Source organism: Corvus brachyrhynchos, unplaced genomic scaffold (genome assembly GCF_000691975.1).
Source record: "Corvus brachyrhynchos isolate BGI_N302 unplaced genomic scaffold, ASM69197v1 scaffold11, whole genome shotgun sequence".
In the NCBI taxonomy this organism is placed as follows: Eukaryota; Metazoa; Chordata; class Aves; order Passeriformes; family Corvidae; genus Corvus; species Corvus brachyrhynchos.
In genome coordinates this window covers 6,854,860-6,873,695 of record NW_008236965.1, presented here as the reverse complement: position 1 = coordinate 6,873,695, position 18,836 = coordinate 6,854,860, and the positions used below count along the sequence as shown (strand labels likewise).

Sequence of the window (18,836 nt, the reverse complement as noted above, 5' to 3'; positions counted from 1 at the left end):
GGAAAGAATTGAATTGGAAATAATCTTGAGAATAATCTATTTACAAACATTTTATTCCTATTGAATTTCTTTCTTTTCTTTTTTAATTTTTTTTTTTTTTAAATTCAAGATCCTTACCCTCTACTGATGGTGCTGCTTTGGGGGTCAGTGGTCAAACGCTGACTGGCCTCAAGACTTTATACCCTGAAAGCAGGTGGGAGTGGCTTTTGACAGGAATTGGTCAACAGGAAAAGGAGGGGGAAAGAGAGTGAGGACAGACCAGGAGGCAAAGGAAGATGTGTGGGCTCTGTGTCATGTAGGTGTCCCTGGGAGACAGGGACCGGGTAGATGGGCAGGCATAGGAGGACATGAGGAAAATGCCTCCAGGCTGGAGAAAGAACAGGATAAAGGCAGGAGTGGTTGAAGGACAAACAGGAAACAGTATCTTGGCCCCACTGCTGAGCTCAGGATTTGCTTACACACACATAAATACCTCTGAGCCCCTTGGCTGCACAGATGTGTCACCCCTCCACTGCCTTTTCCTTGGAGGATGATGGCTGGGTGCAGCAGCTGGATTCAGGGCAGCAGCAGTGCCTGTGCTGAGTTCTGCTGCTGGCCCATCTGGGGCCATGGCTGCTTACACCAGGAGAAAACACTGGCATTGCAAAACATGTTCAGGTGTGAAAGAGAACAAGCATGAGGGTTTCTGATTAAGTAGTCAGGCTATTTATTTTTTCCCATGAGATGCCTTATTCTGACTTCTGTGACAAAGGAGGCCACAGGCTGGAGGACTGTGCCTTCCTGCCTGCAGAAATTGCGGAATGCAGCCCTCTGAGTGATGCTATAAGTGGGCCCCTGGAGTGACCAGAAATTAAGAATTTTGAGCAGGGGTGGGAAGAGAGACAGGCCCACAACCCAGGTCTTAGTGATATCTCAGGACTTTATAGTGAAACCAGGGAATGAAAGAGGGGAATTTGAATGAAATGCTGAGTGAAGAAATCCCAACCGTGCCTGCTGCACCTTGAAGGCATTTAAGGTGTCAGCAGATGCTGCTCAGAAGGACCTGCCTAGTGTATGAGGGAATCCTCAGGAAGAGAGTCCAAAACATATTACAGACAATGCTGCCCTGGAGTACTTGGATTACAGCCCTGTCTGTGCTACAGTGTTGTTCAGTAATATTACTGATTTATTTATTTATTATTTTTGTCACAGTGACAGCTAATTGTTCATTTTTTGTTTTCTGGCTCTGATTCTGTTCTGTTCATACTCTTATTTGCATTATTCTGGGGCTTGATTCTTCCTTGGCTGTGGGTTGGGTGAGAGAGCAGGGAGGGAAAGAAGAGAGCAGCTTTGCCTCTTCTCTGAGGCAGTGTGCTGTCCCTGGCACTGTGCCTGGTGTGCTGAGGCACTGGAGACGTGACTCTCTCCTCCGTCATGAGCCATCTCTGCTCAGCTGGAAAACATAACGTGCCCAGCCCCAGAGCTTTCCGTGAGCCAGCTGTGGTCTGGCTGGCGTGAGGTGGAGGGTGCTCAGGTAACTGAAGGCAGAATCGAGTCCCTGGTCAGCTTCTTCTCATTTCATAAAGCACTTCCCATCAGTGTTTATGGTTCTTCACCACCAATCTGTTGTTTATGCATCTCAAAGGCCTTGGTGGCGGGGTGCCTGAAAAAGAAAATAACTGTTCTATAGCAGTTTGTTCTGTTTTATTAACGATTAAAGTGTTCGTCAGTGTAATTCCTCATTAAATTTGCTCTTTGCTCCAAACCTCCAGGGGCCCTTCTTGAATTTGCCACATGTGAGACATTCTTTTTGCTGAAATATTTTTTGTCGATGACACTGTTATTATCAGCAGTGTGGGTAGCTTTATCTACCCAAGACTTTGTTTTTATGACCCTGTGTCCTTATTAATGTAGATACATAAATAGCGATGTGGCACCAGGGTTTGGAAACATTTGCAGGCTCATAGTTTTGCTGAAAAAGAGTCAACTGGTATAAACTGACCCATCACCATGGGCTTCAGTGGATCTATTTCAAATTCCAGCTGCTGAAAATTTAGCATGTAGTAATCTTACTGAAAATTAGTGGATCTGTGGATGATACAAGGCTATAACCCTTTGTTCAAGCGTTTCAACACTTGCATTACGGCTGGTAAAAGGGATTAGAGGCAAAGATACTAATTATGAATGGCTACTGTGCTGAGGTGAACAAGTGGTAGAGGTAGAACTATAAGGGCATGATGTCTTGAGCTGGTCTCATCAACACAGTGAATAAAAACTATTTTTCATTTTTCAAGGGGAGAAGAGAATAATTTAGTCTTTGTGAAAGACAACAATTATTAGGAAGAGAAAGTAGGACACTAGGCTTTGTGTGGACGTACAAAATGAGCCTACACAATTTTCTCCTCTCACCTCCAGGGAAAAAAAATTGATATATCTGTCTTATATCAATGGAGATAGATTATTCTTTCCTTGGGAATCTTGAAAGCTGCAACTGGGTGTATTTACTTTCTCATAAATTTGATATTAAAATAACAAGAGACCTTCCTGAACATGTATGTAGTCAAACCCCCAGATTACTTGAATTTTTGGGGTGTAGAAAGGGATGAAGGAGAAAGGAAACAAAATCAGTGTGCAGTCCACACCTGACAGTCAGTAAAATCTAAGGGGTGGATAGCCCTTGCCTACTTAAATGAATGGAAACAAATGACGTATTTGCAAAGGCTGCATTTGCATAAAGGCATGTTTGAAAAGAAAAAATGTCTAAGCCATATTTAGAAGATGACTGAAAAGAAGGGAATTTGATATAGCAATGTTTCAGGAAAGAGGCAGAGGCACTGTTTTGTTAATGCTGGAGATTAGCAACTTAATTAGCTCAATCTTTAGTGCAGGAAATTACCTAGTAAAAATGGGACTAGTTAACATTTGCAAGGATTTAAAATATTTAAATGAGGAAAGGACAGATTTTCAATGACACTTATATATCTATTAGACAAACCTTTTTTCTCTAGATGACAATTTTACTTTTTGAGTGTTTCTGCTATTTGGTCCCAAAGGTTAAATGTGAGTTTACTTCCTATGGTGATGTTGAGAAGAGTACTGAGGACTTTTCTTCATCTCACTGCCACATAAAAGTGATCTCTAATTTCCTGATACTATAATCTTGTTTGCTGAAGACTATATCAAGATGAAAAGAGGTAGCCCCCATATAGGCAACAACAGTGATGTTGAATGTGATCTTAGATCTGGCTGAGACAATTTTGATCTCAGGTAGCTAAATATCATCTTTTTGTCACAGTGATTTTACAGCTAGAAGCTCCAGCCAGGTGGTCCCCAAAACTTCACATGGTGAAGAAATAGACTCAAAGACCTTGAATCAGTTGTATGTTGTAGGAACCACAAAATCACCATGGGAGACAGAACTTAGTCAAGTATTTCCCTGTAGAAAAGTATTTCACATATGACTGGGGGACAACATGGTTTCAAGGTTATACTTTTAAAAAGCTGACCTGTATGTTCACTGGCATAATTAAAAAATTACTGTCATTATACTGTGTTAATGTTTCAGTGTCCCTTCAAATCAGGCAATCTTGTTATTGCCCTTCATAAAAAAAGGGTACAGAGGGGAATTTCTTTGCTTTCTTTGTTTCAAAGTGGTTTTTTGTGCTGAATGTAATCAGAAATAAAAAAGTACTTTTAAAATATGATTTAAAGCAAAATCCTAACACTTATACTGTTTCCCAAAGCTAGTTGTTTATAACTAGGCCATTCCAATACCTTGATTAGCTAAAAATGGTTTCTTCTCCTCACACAAAAAAAGAAAAGAAAGAGAAGACACTGTCTTGAAATAGATTTCAATCAAATGTTAGAAGGTAAAATGAACTAAAAAGAAAATGAAAGAAAGAAACATTAAAAGTATTCCCATTTAAGTAACGTTATGCTTTATCTGGGACAATAACAACTGAAAAATTAAAAGACAAATATATTTTGTATGATTATGTTCCTTTAGGCTTACTTTCTTCTATCTGTACTCCTTTAATGCAATGTGATTCCAGCTTTTACTGCATAATGGTTTTTGCCTTCTTTTAGTGGCTAAGCAGTAAGAATGAAGGCTTGGAAATGGGACTCATTGTGCACTCTGTACAAAAACCCCCATGGTTGTTGTTTCCCTTTTTTTGCTTTTCCAAAATAAACTTAAAAACATGTGTTCCTTGACCAGGCATTTCAGCTTTTGGATGATTTGGTTCAGTATTGTACATAAAACATTCACTGGTGCATTAGTGGAGAGCATGCCTTGCTATCCTGATGTTGTCTGCTCTGCCTCTGTTCTGCTCAGCCAGCTCAGGCTCAGAGTGCCCGGTTTGCTCACACACTTTGTCTCCACAGCTCTCACGTGCTGAAGAGCTCAAAGGGGGGACAAGTCCAGCCTTTGAGGTGTTAAGATTTGGTCTTGATCCTTTAAACTCTTAAGTATGAGGCTTTAGATAAAACCTGTAGATGTCTAATGTATTTTTTTCCCATCTAATTTTAGGCTTACTTTAACCTTGTCCTGTCCCATGGACTTGAAGAATTTTCCTATGGATGTGCAGACATGTACAATGCAGCTAGAGAGCTGTGAGTGCCCAACTGCTTTATCTATCAAATAACAAATTTTTACCCTAACATTCAGTGATTGGATAGTATCTACATTATCACATTTATGTGGTGAGACTCAGTATTCCTATTTTGTAAGGGAGTTATGTTTATCACCGTAACGTGAGGGTTGCCTGTACCTGTGCTGTTCCTGCTCCCTTATCTTTCTCCCTCCTGGGTCACATCACCTTACTCATCAGAGTTGCATCACTTCCAGGGGTGGATACAGCAATGCTGTGTGGGAGAAATGATTAAGTCTCAGGAAAGTGTAAACAGTTATTACATAGCCAGGGATTCGCTATGCCTGATTGAATCAGGCTCACTTTTGGAAAATGGAGGCAAAATACCTGATGAAGCTGAGGTCCTAATAGTGATTCTTAAGCTGGTGTGCTAAACACAGGCAAGGCATGGACTGGGGAAGCAGCACACACCCTCCATGCTGTGTAGCTGCCAGCACCCACCACAGCACTGCTTCAACCTGACCAGGTAACAATCAGGCAAACCCAGGAGTGGCTCAGACAATGGCAGGTGCCAGTGATCATTCCCAATATTCAGTAGGTAGCAGTCCACCCTGGGGTTTTTTTTATTTAGGGGAGAAAGTATTTAGCTGTATGGCTATGATCTGTGGGCTGCCACCTGCCCTTGTGGCCAGAGAATCTTAGACTGGTTTGGGCCAGCAAAATTATTTTTTAATGGCAAACCAGGGCAGTGCTTCAGAATATAACAGTGTTTACTTCTTGCTTTTAATAGAGCAATAGTGTAGTTATAGCAACCAACAACTAAGAGGAACTGTGCTGTTGTTAATTGAGCACCTTGAAAATATAACTGAGATAACGTATTGCAATAAAAGATGCTTCTCAGACGTAAGAACATTTGCTGTTTTCTGGTCAGCTGCCATCTAATAAACTTTGATTTCTTTATTGCAGTTGGCTACACCATGAATGATCTGATATTTGAGTGGCTAAGTGATGGACCTGTGCAAGTTGCAGAGGGTTTAACCTTGCCACAGTTTATTTTGAAAGAAGATAAAGAACTTGGTTATTGCACAAAACATTACAACACTGGTGAGGATTATTCTACTTTTTTTCTATCAGTTGTTCCAGTGGTATCTATTGTGAATTTGTAATGGGAAAAGATAGGTAAAATGAAAAAAAAATTGAAATTAAAATTTGTTTCAGTCACACTTATTTTTAAATCTGAAAATACAGAAATTGTCTCTTTTTTTTGAAAGATTTAATTTCCAGATTTTGTTTAATTTCATTAAGGTATTCTAATATACTTAAAATCATTAAAGTATTTCAAATATTAAACATTGATAAAAAATCTAATTGTTTTGCTATCCTTAAAATGAAACTTTTTTTTAACAAACTAACTATTTTATTAAATATTGATTCATCACTTTTAAAGTACTGATTTTTCTGAGCCTGGTTTATTTCTCCAGCATATCAAATTGCCAGTGAGGGAAAATACCAAATTTTCACCAGCTTTTATGTGTAGTCTGATTTATGAGATGTAGCATGTGAAAAGACACTGTTTTCATTGCTGATCTGAATAATGTACAGACGTGGAATGTTGGGAAATTAAATATTTGTTTAATACTCTAAAGTTTTTCTTTCATTTGCTGTTTAGGAGTTTATAATGCTGTGTTTTCTATCTTTAGCTTTACAAAGAAGAGGAAACTCTGTTAAAATTTTCATTTAGCTGCTTGGAGTTTATTTAATAGGGACAGCATTTAGAGAACAGTTTTCTGGGTGGTTTCTGGGATTAAATATAATCCCTCTCATCTAAAATAGCTTTTTCATCATTGCAGCATAAGAGCTGATCTGGTTGCATCAAATACATTTCTTTCACTCTATGAAATAATACAATGTGAGAGGTTCTGCCTCTGCCAGAAATAAAGTCACATTTATTTCTATGAAAAGAGAATTATTGGTTTTAATTTTTATAAATTCAGCTTCTCATTTTGGAGCCCAAAGTACCAAGGATGGAAAACTTTGTGATTGGCACTACTGTCTTCTCTGTAGTTTGCTCCTTCAGGTTTGGTGTGAAATTAAAATGTGGATAAAACTTATAGCTCGGCCTTCTCCTAAACTTACTGTCCAGGCTGTGCCACAAAAGTCTGGAGAGCCTCTGACAGGTTGGGCTACTCATGCCATTGCTGCCACATGTGGCCACCACACCCCTTTCCAGTCCCCTTCTGTATGGGCAGACTGGTCAGCAACAGCCACTGCCTAGGTCTCAGCATCTGCCTTTTGAGTCACAGCTCACTCATTTTAGAACTTCTGTGCTGTCAGAAGATATTATTCAGTCTCCACTCCTTTCTTTGTCAAACAGCCTCTGCACTCCCCTTTGTGCTAGCTCTTGCAGCCACCATTCAGCACTGTAGTCCACCAGAAAAGTACAGGAACATCACCAAAAGGAGCAAACCATCTAATATCCCCTGAAAGGGCGAATGAGGAGCAATGTGTCTTCATGCATTTTCCAAACTAACACAAAAAGGATCCTTTGAAACCATTGGCATGGCACTTCAGGAATGAGAGGCTTTCCTGTAGTCTGCCTGGAGCCAGAGCACTCACAGTGCCTAACCCAGAGTAATTTTGAGAGCAGCACAGAGCGATTGCATTTACAGCTGACGAGCTGTTGCAGCTCAGGACTCTTCATCTCCTGCTGCACAGCTAGTTCCACTGTCAGGCAATCGAAACTTCAGTCCTCCAGGACTGCTGTGCAACCACTATCAGTTGTTTGAAGAATCACTCACCTCTCAAGAGAAATTGGTTTAGGTTTCCTGGAGTCAGACTTTCAGCAAAATTCGAAGTAGACTTTGAGTTGATTCTGCTGTGAGACATAATCCACAGACACGGGTAAATGACATGAGCAGAATGAGGAGGAGTGTGACTTACCATGGGACTGCAAGAGTGGTAGTTTACAATTTGTCTGTTCAAATATGATTGCTTAATCTCATGTCACTAAATGACCAAAATGCTGTTCCCTTTTAATACTTAACATTATATTTGACCAAAGTAAAAGCTCATTGAATTTTGAGAAAGGAAACATTACGTTATATTTTCTGGAGGTGAAACAATTGTGCTAGTATTCATTTTCTCAGTTAATATGAAGAACTGGGCACAGTCTGCTTCAGTGGTCTCATGCTTCCCCCAAGCTAGCATGCATCAAGTGGCTGACGAGTGTTTGTGTATCAGGATCTGCTTACAGTATTAGGTTAGGAAACAGGCTACACATCTAACTTGTATTCAGAAAACAAGATAAAAATGTGCAAAAACATTTATGAAAGTAATTTCATGTTCTAGGAAAGTTTACATGCATTGAAGTCAAGTTTCATTTGGAGCGTCAGATGGGATACTATTTAATCCAGATGTACATTCCTAGCCTGCTGATTGTCATTTTATCCTGGGTTTCTTTCTGGATCAATATGGATGCTGCTCCAGCCAGAGTTGCACTGGGTATCACTACAGTTTTGACAATGACCACGCAAAGCTCAGGATCGAGAGCTTCCCTCCCAAAAGTAAGGAAACAATTTTGTACTGTGAATTTGTTTTTAATAAGAAATGTTTGTGCTACTCTTTTAAATTTCAGAAAGGTCTGTGTAACTATGCATCTGATAAGGGTATGTGAGAAAGTGGTAACAGTGTGATGTTAAACTTGCAATATCCTTGCATTTGGATTAAGGAATGTTGCTGCCTTTTTGGTGGGTGGCTGAATGGTGCAGCAGTATGAATTTTTAATGAATTTCTACTACTTTTGACTCAGTTTTGAGTGTTTAGAAACCAGATTTTCTGAGGTATTTAGAAACCTGACTGGATTTCTTTCAGATTGGGGACTTTAAAAACACTGTCTGATCCTTTCTGGACTGTTAGACTCTCATATATCTTGATGTTTATAGATATGGCACTTAGTCCAATGAATATATAAATATGCCACCCAAATATATATATATATATATATATATATAATACATGTAGGTAACAGATATACACCTAAAAGATTTCTCTGGAGAACCTTTTCAGTGTGGAGCTGTTGATGTCTTTGTTTCACAGCTGAATTTGTCCATATACTCATTCAAGTGTCATCTGAAGACCTTCATCCTGTCTATGCACAAATATATCCTCTCATTCCAATATTGTGGTATTTTTAATCCTGGCCAGATGTTGTAGAGGGGTTTACAGATTACAGACTGAATTCTCTGTTTAGTCAGGCTGACAGCTCTTTTCAGCATAGGCACAGCTCAAATGCTTCTGATAACAGCATTCCCAGTATAATTTAATGTGCAAGCTCAGGTTTTATACACTTTTCTGGAAGGGAGCTCAGAGGTAGGTAAGTTTACAATAGCGTAAGGAGTTCTGAGATATATGAGGAGTCCTTTTCTAGTAGTCCAGCATCACAGGGACAGGGATCATAGTAACAATGAAGAACACAAATTTTGAGTGTTTGTGTAGATCATGATCCATTCCAAGAAAGCATGCTGTATATTGTGGTGCTTCACCCTCTGTATCACATTTAGTCTCATTCCAAATATGCAAGTTGTTCAAGTGGAGGGCAACTTCAAAAATATAGGGCAACTCCAGAAAGTGCACCGATTGTGTTACTCCTTTGTTAGTAATGAAAAAGTATCACTTAAAAATCTGGTGAGTACAACATTTGGTTCAGCTTCACTTATTCACTTGGACATATGCATAATTTTCCATGCAAACTGAAAGCCTCTCATATATTAACTCAGAATTTCAAATGGAAAATGTATTAAACATTTGTTCAGACAGTGCAGCTGATATTGCTAGTGAACACTCTGAAAAGAAAGTCTGAAAAGATTATCTTGGCAAGAAGCATACAGGCTCTTTAAATAGCAAGTTTGGACTCGCTGAAGACTCTGTCTAGATGGCACAACATGAAGCCATGAGATATATTCTAAGTTTCTTACAAATTATCTGGCTTGACAAGTATAGATAATACAATCACTGTAGTGGAGATTTCCACCCACATTTCCTACTGGGCAAACAAACCCTGCCAAGAGGCTCTGCAGTGTCAGCACACCCCAAACACTTTAGAAAGTGTTTTCATCACAGGCCTTTGATCCAGCTGAAATGTTTTCCCTTTTGCATGCTGTTGTGTTTGAGTAGAAAAGTATTTGCTGAGTGGAAGAAATGGGAAGATTCAACATATGTTGACTGTGATATGTTGATTATTGGAGAGGTTCTTCTTCAGCGTCAGGATTAAATACATTTATCTTAGCAGCTGTCAGGGAACGGTGGTGCTCTGCCCGTACTCCATCTTCTCCTGCTATGCTGTGTTCCATTGCCAGAAGATAGGCACTAAGAAAAGTATCTCACCAGAAAGCCTGGCACACTTAGGCTGCACCTAGCTGTTGCATTTTCTCTGTGTAATTCAGCTGAGCTCTATTTTATAGATTTGATCTCTCTATGTTAGTTAATCCTTGTGGGGACTTTTGAAGGTGCATCAGTTGACTTAAAAATGTGGTTTGAAGTAAATGCCAGCATTCCAGCCAGCTGACTCCCACCCCGGATGACTCAGGTGCTTGGGGAAACGTGGGCACCATTCAGGTCCAGAATCACCAGTACCTGATTCCTTATACATAGAAGCAAGGTTTCCTTGCTATTGCTGTTGCAGGCACTTAGCTATTTTAAAACCCCATCTGTAACTTAGTATCAAAATTGTATTTATTAATAAAATATGTCCAGCTGAAATGCACTTAGGAATAAAAATATGAAGAGAATTGAATCAAATCAATGTCAGATCTGAAGTCTCAAAATCCCTGTTTAAAAATAATGGTTTTCTAAGCCCTGTCTACATATTGCCAAGACAGAGGAAGTTAGGCTGCCCATAAAACATCCATTTAAAAGTTGCTCCAAGCATGAATGTCTAACAGAATAAGATCTTTCAGGACGATTATTTTTGCAAGAATACTGAAGAAAAACATGCAACTTTGCTTTGTGAAAGCAGCGTAGGATTGAATACAAGAGCTATAATTTCCCCATCCTTCTTTATGTCCTGTTCTTATTGATATAGATTTATGCAATTTAACTTTAATTTACCTGGTTTCATGCCAAGAGTTTCTTTCCATTCTTCTCTATTTTAATAGAGCTTTATCACAAAAAACAACAAAGTATCAAAAATTGCCGAATTTAACAGGAATAATTCCTTTACCTAGAGAAAGGCAAAGAGGAATTGTGATAAGATTCCTTAGGTTTTTTTGTCTGTTTCCAAGCTACTATCTAAATGACTAAAGTGTTACTGTTTAGAAGTAATTACCTACATATTGTTCTCAACCCTGGTGTAAGATAACACACCAATGTTCTGTTTGCTTAAAATTGCTCTTTTTCATATTAATTACTAACATTCATTTCCATAGGCGGATTTCATAGTAGTAGGTCATGACAACACAGACATTAGGCACTCAGCTGTTGAAAAGTAGACATAAGATTGAGATTGCTGAAAAGAAAAGAAAATAAAAGGAAATGAAACAATGAAATTAATTCAATCTGAAGCTCATATTTGCTGCATATAAGAGAAGTATCTAGAATGCACTCTTGTAAATGAAATCTATCTCTTTGGTAAATTTTGTAGTATTTCTGTGGAATTACTGTATTTGGAGTATTTTTTAATTCTGTCTAAGAATATAGGGTGAAATTCCAATATCGGAAACATAGTAATAAAGAAATCAATATGATTTTTTTCCCCTTATTCTTCTGCAAAGTCAATTTCTTTCTTACCAAAGGCAAGAGTAGACTATGAGACAGATTACATCACAGCAAAGCTACTGTTCTGCGAAGGGTGACCTGCAGTGCCTGTTTCAGAAAGCAGAAAGGTTCTCTTCCTCCACAGTTCTAGCATAAACTGAGCAATAATGCATGAATGTCTGCAAATAAATATTTACCATGGAGCCAATCTCTTTTAAAGTGATGAAATTATTTTGTGTTTGTTACAGAAGAGTTGTGAGGGGTCCTGTAACCAGAATTGCCCCTGTTGGCTGTGTTAGGGGGTGGTAAAGAACTCATCCAGAAAGCTGGGATGGAATACCCTCCTTCCAGTTTGACTAATCCATCACTGGGATGCCTAGGAGTGGTGATCCAAAATATCAGGATTACTATGATCAGTTCCTCTTCCCACATGTTTATGTGTATAAGTCTTACCTCCATCTGATGCTCTTATGTCTGAATTCCTCTGGTCACACCATCACTTTCCACTTAGAAGCTCCATCTGGGTAATGTTTGTGCACCCAGCTGCACCAGTGGCTCTTGCAGATCAGCCAGCTGAGCAGAAATCCTGGGCGCCAGCTGGGTGATCAGTGTGACCACACATCCACAGTGAAATCCCTGGGAAACCCTGAGCATTCTGTGTGAGTCCTGTGCATGAGCCAGGGACATCCCTTGCACCTAGGCTGTGCTGGACTTCACCTCTGCAGAGAAACTCCAGGGAACACCAGTTAGGAATCTGATGTGAGCTGCTGTACATCCATGCTGGGCTCAGCACATGCTTGTCCTCTGCAAGTATCAGACCCACAGACCCAAAGGACTCTATGAATCCAGCAAAGTATGGACTGAGGATTGTCTGGGCACCACAAGGGACACCTAGACATATGTCTTTACTTACAGGCCCAGATGTGTATAAGCTGGGGGAGTAAAAGGGATAATTCAAGGTCCAGTAGCACAGAATTGTTAAGAAGTGTTACAAAACAATTATTTTCTTCAGAGCATTGAAGCACCATTTTCTTGCTATTCTTTTTACTTGTAAATGGCTCTCCTTCTGTTGAATCAAAAGAATAAAATGTTTGAAAGGATTTTCAAAAGAGGCATTTGAAAGAATAATGAGTTCTCTGCTGTTCTATTTGTGTATTTTTCAGATTGCTTTTTTCTTAAAACACTTACATAAACCAAACCTTAGCAACAACAGTCCAAGGAAATGAATTCCTTTTAATGCCATAAAGCAAAACATTTCAGGATATTTTAAGTCAAGTGATAGCAACTGTATTTTACACAGTTGCATAGCATTTGTATTGTGTTACTTTAATGCACATTGCTTAATGAATGCATTTTCTGTCCCCAGGGAGTAATCTATGCAGAAAAAGTCTCATTCAAAGCTCACCAAAACTTCTGGGAATCCTTTCATTCACTTCATTTTACTTTAAATCACTACATACATTACCAATGCAATAAAAGCATAGGTGCAGAGACTTGAAAAACCAAAACCAATGAAGTCTATCGCCTTTGGCAGGAAATGACTATTTTTATGTTTCATCCACTATCCCCAGCATATTTGGAGACTTTTAAAGATTCTTGGGCTTCTGGCAGGCCAGTCTCTCCTTTATTTTGAATGCCAGAATCTATCAAGTAAAGAAGATACAAGAATATGGCACTTTTGGGTTTTTTCTTTTAACTTAAGGTTAAAATGATAACGTAATAAAAAGAAAAAAAAAAAGAATTAACAAGGAGCAATACCAATAAAGACAAAGCAATAGATGCTGTTATCAGTGATGATTTTGTTCTGTGTTCATTTGTTTCCATAGGAAGTAGAGCACTGAAGGTGATTGCTTACTCTTTTATTAGCAAAGCACAGAGATGATACATTTTGGTGCGGCATTATGGTAAAAAAGCAATAATGAAGTAATTTGGAATGGAAGCAGTTTTTTTGACAAATTACTTTTAATCTAGTCTCAGGATCTGAAGAGGAAATATAGAACTAATTTGGCAATAATGAGATTTGTTAATTGACACTTGGATTATGTGGGTATCTGAGCATTTTACACACTGCTTAAGTAATTAGGACAACCTTATTTTTATTAGCTATTTACAAATTCCTGTTGGAGACCTAATGGTCCTAAACCTTGATACTTTAATGTGTCTGCTCTACATCACATATTTATGTATCCTGATAGTGGTACTGCAAACAAATTTCCACTTTAAAAAAATTTGTTCAGGACCCTTGAGTTGATTTAAAAAGAATTATTTTATTGGTTGTCGGTTTTCTAAGAGTGAAAGAGGGTATCCTGTCCAAGCTCTTGGGAAGTCAGGCTCCATTGTCAGGTAGCCATGAGGAGCTACTCTTCAGTTATGTGCCTACACAGAAATGTTTTAGGACTCACTTGTGTTAATTTCCAGCATTCTTATATAACTTTTCTGTTCACATCGTAGTTTTAACATACAACATATATTCCTTCTGTTACTAATACTAAAAGATCCTGAAACCTGCTTTAACTATATTTTTTTTTTGGGGGAGGGTGGGGGGGTGGGGGGGGGGACTTGACAAAAGTGAGATACAACTAGTTTTTGTATTGAGACAATATTTTCAATATCCATTGGTGTATTCCATACAGTATTTGAATCTGGATACAGAAATCTGTTCTACTCTGTATGACAAAGGAAATCATATAGACTGAACCTAATTTTCAACAAAACAGTTCCAAAAGTAAAAAAAGGTTTAAGTAAGTGAACATTTCTTTGCATACTGTGACTTATTGAAACAATTAAATGGCTACAAACTGATTGGGACTAAATATAAACTTTTTTGTGTAAATAAACAGTCCTACAAAATACTATAAAAAAATTCCTGACAAGTAGTTTATAAGCACCTGCTCATAACTTAGAGTTCAGAAAAGGCGTTTTCTGGTTCTGCTCTACAATCTTTTATTCCATTTCTTTATTCTTATGTCTTCTCCCTTTAAGTATGTTTTCTCAATAGTGGTTTTGAGACAGGATATTAATGTGTTTGTGCTTGAGGGCAGGAAATTTTTTGAATGGCAGTGGGAGATGTGGGATGTGCATCAGATGATACGTGGTGTACCAGGGAGAACTTCCCAGTCACTTCAAATATTAGTAGCACTGTGGCCATCTTAGTACCAGCTTGAAAATATGTCCTCAGCCCCGATTAAAAGAATGTGTGGTGCCCAGAAACTTCTCTACTTCTCCCAGCTACAGCAGCTGGTCTTGTAAAAGACACTTTATTTTCTTGCAAATTTTGCGCCTTTGAGATCTAGGTAGATACTTACAGAGCCAGCCTCTGCAGTTACAACTTCACTGTGAGCAGAAATCTCAATTAAAATGATGTTGGATGAGCTTTGGCACAGTTATATATGCTGTGATCATGCATCCATAATGGGAAGAATTCTTTTCCTTCCATTCCACAACTATTTCCAATTCTATGAAACTGAAGTCTTCAGTGTTCTGCATAGGTAAGAAGACAAAACCCAGCAGGATCCAGGCTACTTGTGAGAAAAGCAGGAGGAAGAAGGATGTAAAAGTTAAGCACAGCACCTAAATCTAATGCTAGAAATTGTTCTCTTTAGTATGGCCACAGATATGTGGTGCCCTGGACAATCTTTGGGTCTTACAGTGGTTATGTGTGGGTTCTAGTGGTTCTCTCTGTCCTTCATTCTGTGCAGAGCTGACTGCTGAGATACTGACTGGTATGTTGTCTGATTAATACCAATACATTAGGATCTATACCAGATTCTACTCTGTGAAAGTGAAAAATGAAGGACTGAGTAAATCTGTCACCTTTTCCACTGCACTCATCTAAGCTTTAAAGTTTACTTTTCTGTATAGTGAAGACAGTGCTATTTACTGTACAACAAAAGCAGTAGTTGCTGTCATGTGTGACAGCTAAAAATATCCTATAAGATGTGTCTGAATACCTCTGGGATGTAGTTTGAGTACTCCTGGCACTTCCTTAGCAGGTTTTATAATGCATTCATCTGGGGGGGCTGGCATTCAGCAGAGTCTATTTCAAGCATCAGAGAAGAGTTGAAGTTATTGTGTGCACCAGTCTGCTGATTGTTTCATAACCCTGGCACGATACTGGAGCTCTTCAGCTTCATTGTCACACCATTCAGGACTTTCTGGTGGCTTTTAGTGTCTCTCTGAGGAGTGCCTTGTGCTGCTCTTTCACAGACATAAGCACTGCAAACCCTCTCTGAAGCAATGACGTACTGCGTTGTGGCTCATCCGGTTCAAGTAATTGCAAGACTTTACTCTATTAGATCACCTAGAACTATTACTTATGAATATCTTCTGTTAATATTTCATTTGAAATAATGTTGATGGGACCCCCTGGAGTCTGGGAAAACCACTTTCATTTGCAGTTTACCTCAAGGCTGCTGCCTTTCAGTCTGAATATCAGTGCTCACTGCACATGGCTGCTGAAGCAGCTGGGCCATAGACATCTTACTCCCAAAAGTTGTCTTTGAGTGACAAGGGAGCTATTTGAATTCTATTACTTGAATGACAGGTCTTTTTTTTTTTTTCCTTTGGGAAACATTTTCATGGGAAGAAAGGATTGCTTGTTGATATTGATACCTAAAAGTATTAACTCCTTCTTCTCCTCTCCCTCTTCCCTACAAGGAAAACAGAGACAATTTATTTTTTTAATGGATACATCAAACAAACTTCTGCAGGAACTCAATGAGTCAGTGTGTCTTGTTTTTACATATAATATCTGTGTTGTGACAAAACTACAACTTTAATTCACTAATAGTGTGGCACAATAATCTTTGCTGAAGTAAAATCAGCTTTGGAAATTAAACAATTCTAAACTAAGGATTGGCAAGAAAATATAATTTTAGATTTTAAGTCATGGTCATGCATTCTAGAATGTGTCATTGTTCACAAACCCTTGTATTAAAGTTTTAAACCCTGATAAAATAGTGCCTTTTTTTCCTTGTTTCTTCTTCCTAGAAGCTTGGAGTTAATTGAGATATCTTGTCTCAAAGAGAAAGGAGCATGAAGTAAAAAACTTTGATCCTCAGTAGCTTCTATCTGGTGTTAGGCTGCCCTGCCTGTGAGAAACAGACACAGTGTGCTGTCTTCCCTCATTCTGCCAAAGGTTAAGGCTCTGGAGAATGGAGCCTGAACTTTCAGTATGTCTGGAGAGGAAGGTAATGACTAAGTCACAGCAGAAAATATAAGTTACAAAAAAGGGAGAACACATAACTGATGTTGCTCAGTTCACTGATTAATAGAAAAGATAGTACAATTATGTTACAAATAATTATCGATAATAACACCATTATAAGGACAATATGTCAATATTTGTCACTTATTGGAGAAACCCCTTCTGTCATAAGGTTGTCTACTGAGAAACTAAAAATTGCCTTAAATTACTTCATTGATGTAAATTATTGCATTTTCTCTTTTCTGCACAAGGGCATTTTCCTTTGTGTGTGTAATGGCAATTGAAACACTTTATTGATTGATTTGTACTAAAATTTGATTAACAGTTCTACTTTTTACATTTATCTGTGGTCAGGAGGTGTTGATGTCCATCCATTTTTTAGAGGATGATCAACTTGAAAACGTCACTTAATTTCTGAGGGAACCATATATAGATTGGTGACAGCAATGAGAGTACCACCCTCCTGGACCACACCAGTCATGCTTGAGTGTGCTCTGCTCATAAAAAATGACTTTAAAACACTTTGATTTTCCATAGAACTGACAAAGAAAAAATGAAAAATTAAAAAAGTGAAGCAGCCCAAATGTCAGGATTATAATAAAAGCTCTTTAGAGTTAGACACTGTGTTCTGTTGCTTTTTCTAAATCAAACAATCAAGACACTCACTTGCTTTTTTAAGGAAGCTGTAGTTGTCTGACAGGATCTATTTTATGAGTTTGTTGGCTGCATTTTGCTGTCTCCTGAACCTTCTAGCACAAACAGAATCTGCTCAGAATGAAAACAAAATCCTGTCACTAGGAATATTGTGACTTAAAGCATTCAGATGCTCAGGCTTTACTGCTGCCCTTATTTTTACCAGGGCTCCCCAAAGTCAAGGATGGCAGAGTTATGCTACAAAAATAGGACAGAAAAACTCAGTTATGCATATATGTATGCCTGGATATGAAAAAAATCCACCCCAACATTGTTTTTATGTATCTCAAAAAGGCTAAAATACCACTCTAGGAAGCAATGTGGTCTTTTTTTCGGTGTCTTATTTTCTTTATCTGCCCCATCTAGTGAGTGGGAAGAAAAACACATAGTTATTCTATTAATTGGATAATTATTCCCTCTGAAGTTGGTTCATTTGTCATGTTTTAGTAATGGTGTAGTGTTGATTTTAACTGGGTATGCTTGGGGATTTTTGGTAAACAAGAAATGAGAATTATTTTCCCTAAAAATTTTCCAATGCCCTGTTAGAATCAGGGTGAACTCTGCATTGCTCATGCTGGAGGTGTTATGTGTGAAGCACACAGCTGGAACAGACTGGAACAGTCTTCATTGGCTGGAACAGGAGACAGATGTTTCACAGCGAGTTAAAAATGTGTGTACTACACATCCTTCCAGGAAAGACCTGTAGCTTGGCAGATGATTTCAGGGTGAATTGTTTAAAGATAAAATTCTCTTGGTGAGTGCAGTTATAAGAGTTGATTAGCTTCTTACATTAATGAGGTTTCAGTAAAAGCTTTTCCCAAACTGAAAGGCGTATCTAATTAAAGGCTGTGGATTGCCTGAATATGGGAACTGTACTTCATGGCAGTTCATCTGACTAGTTTCATTCATGATTTCTGTGATTAGGCTGACTTCCTCCAGATGTACTTCCCTCTTAGTTAAAGCTAGGTGTTTTCAATAGCAGCTGTTGACCACAGCAGAGTTCAAAATCATCTTACCCAGCTCTTCTGTCTGCCATCTGTGAAAGAGACTTTTAAAATAAATCCTTGGCACTGCTAGCTGTTCTCATTGTGATTATTTTGTTTTTCAATTTATACTCTTTTGAGATGCTCTTCTGAAAGGCAAGTGAAGATCACCCTGAAGAGAGAATAAAAATGAATTTTCAGATATGCTATCTTCAGCTAAAAACGAATTCTGGAGTTTATAGCTAAAATCAAATAAATAGTTCTTCCTATCTCCTCTTTGTGTAGTACACATTGTATTAGATCTGTGCTCCAGCAGTGACACACACTTTATGTGGGGTCAGGCATTTTCTCTGAGGAGCTGCTTTTTGTAAAAAACATGTCCCTTTGTGGAAGCTATGAAAAGGCTACTTTAGAATAATGTTTTCATTTGTTGGAAAAATTTCCTAAATAATTTCTGTTGACTTTCAGCCACCACTGTCTGATTTCTCCAAAACATCTTTATTATTATTATTATTATTATTATTATTATTGAAATGCCTTGATACCTGGAAATCAAAAGTTAATCAGTCTAAAATATCTGAAAAGTTTGACATGAAAATGGGAATTATAGAAATTATTCAATTGACATTATTTAAA

The 18,836-nt window shown here is 38.3% G+C and overlaps 1 protein-coding gene across 6 annotated transcripts in view; it reads left to right on the top strand.

The window, feature by feature from the left end:
* GLRA2 (glycine receptor alpha 2) overlaps window positions 1-18,836 on the top strand; it is a 124,530-nt gene that overhangs the window by 42,334 nt on the left and 63,360 nt on the right. For all 6 annotated transcript variants that reach the window (XM_017728486.1, XM_017728484.1, XM_017728482.1 and 3 more), the window contains exons 5-7: window positions 4,508-4,590; window positions 5,535-5,672; window positions 7,917-8,131. In XM_017728486.1, coding sequence (XP_017583975.1) covers window positions 4,508-4,590; window positions 5,535-5,672; window positions 7,917-8,131 — 436 coding nt within the window. The remainder of the gene's footprint in view (window positions 1-4,507; window positions 4,591-5,534; window positions 5,673-7,916; window positions 8,132-18,836) is intronic.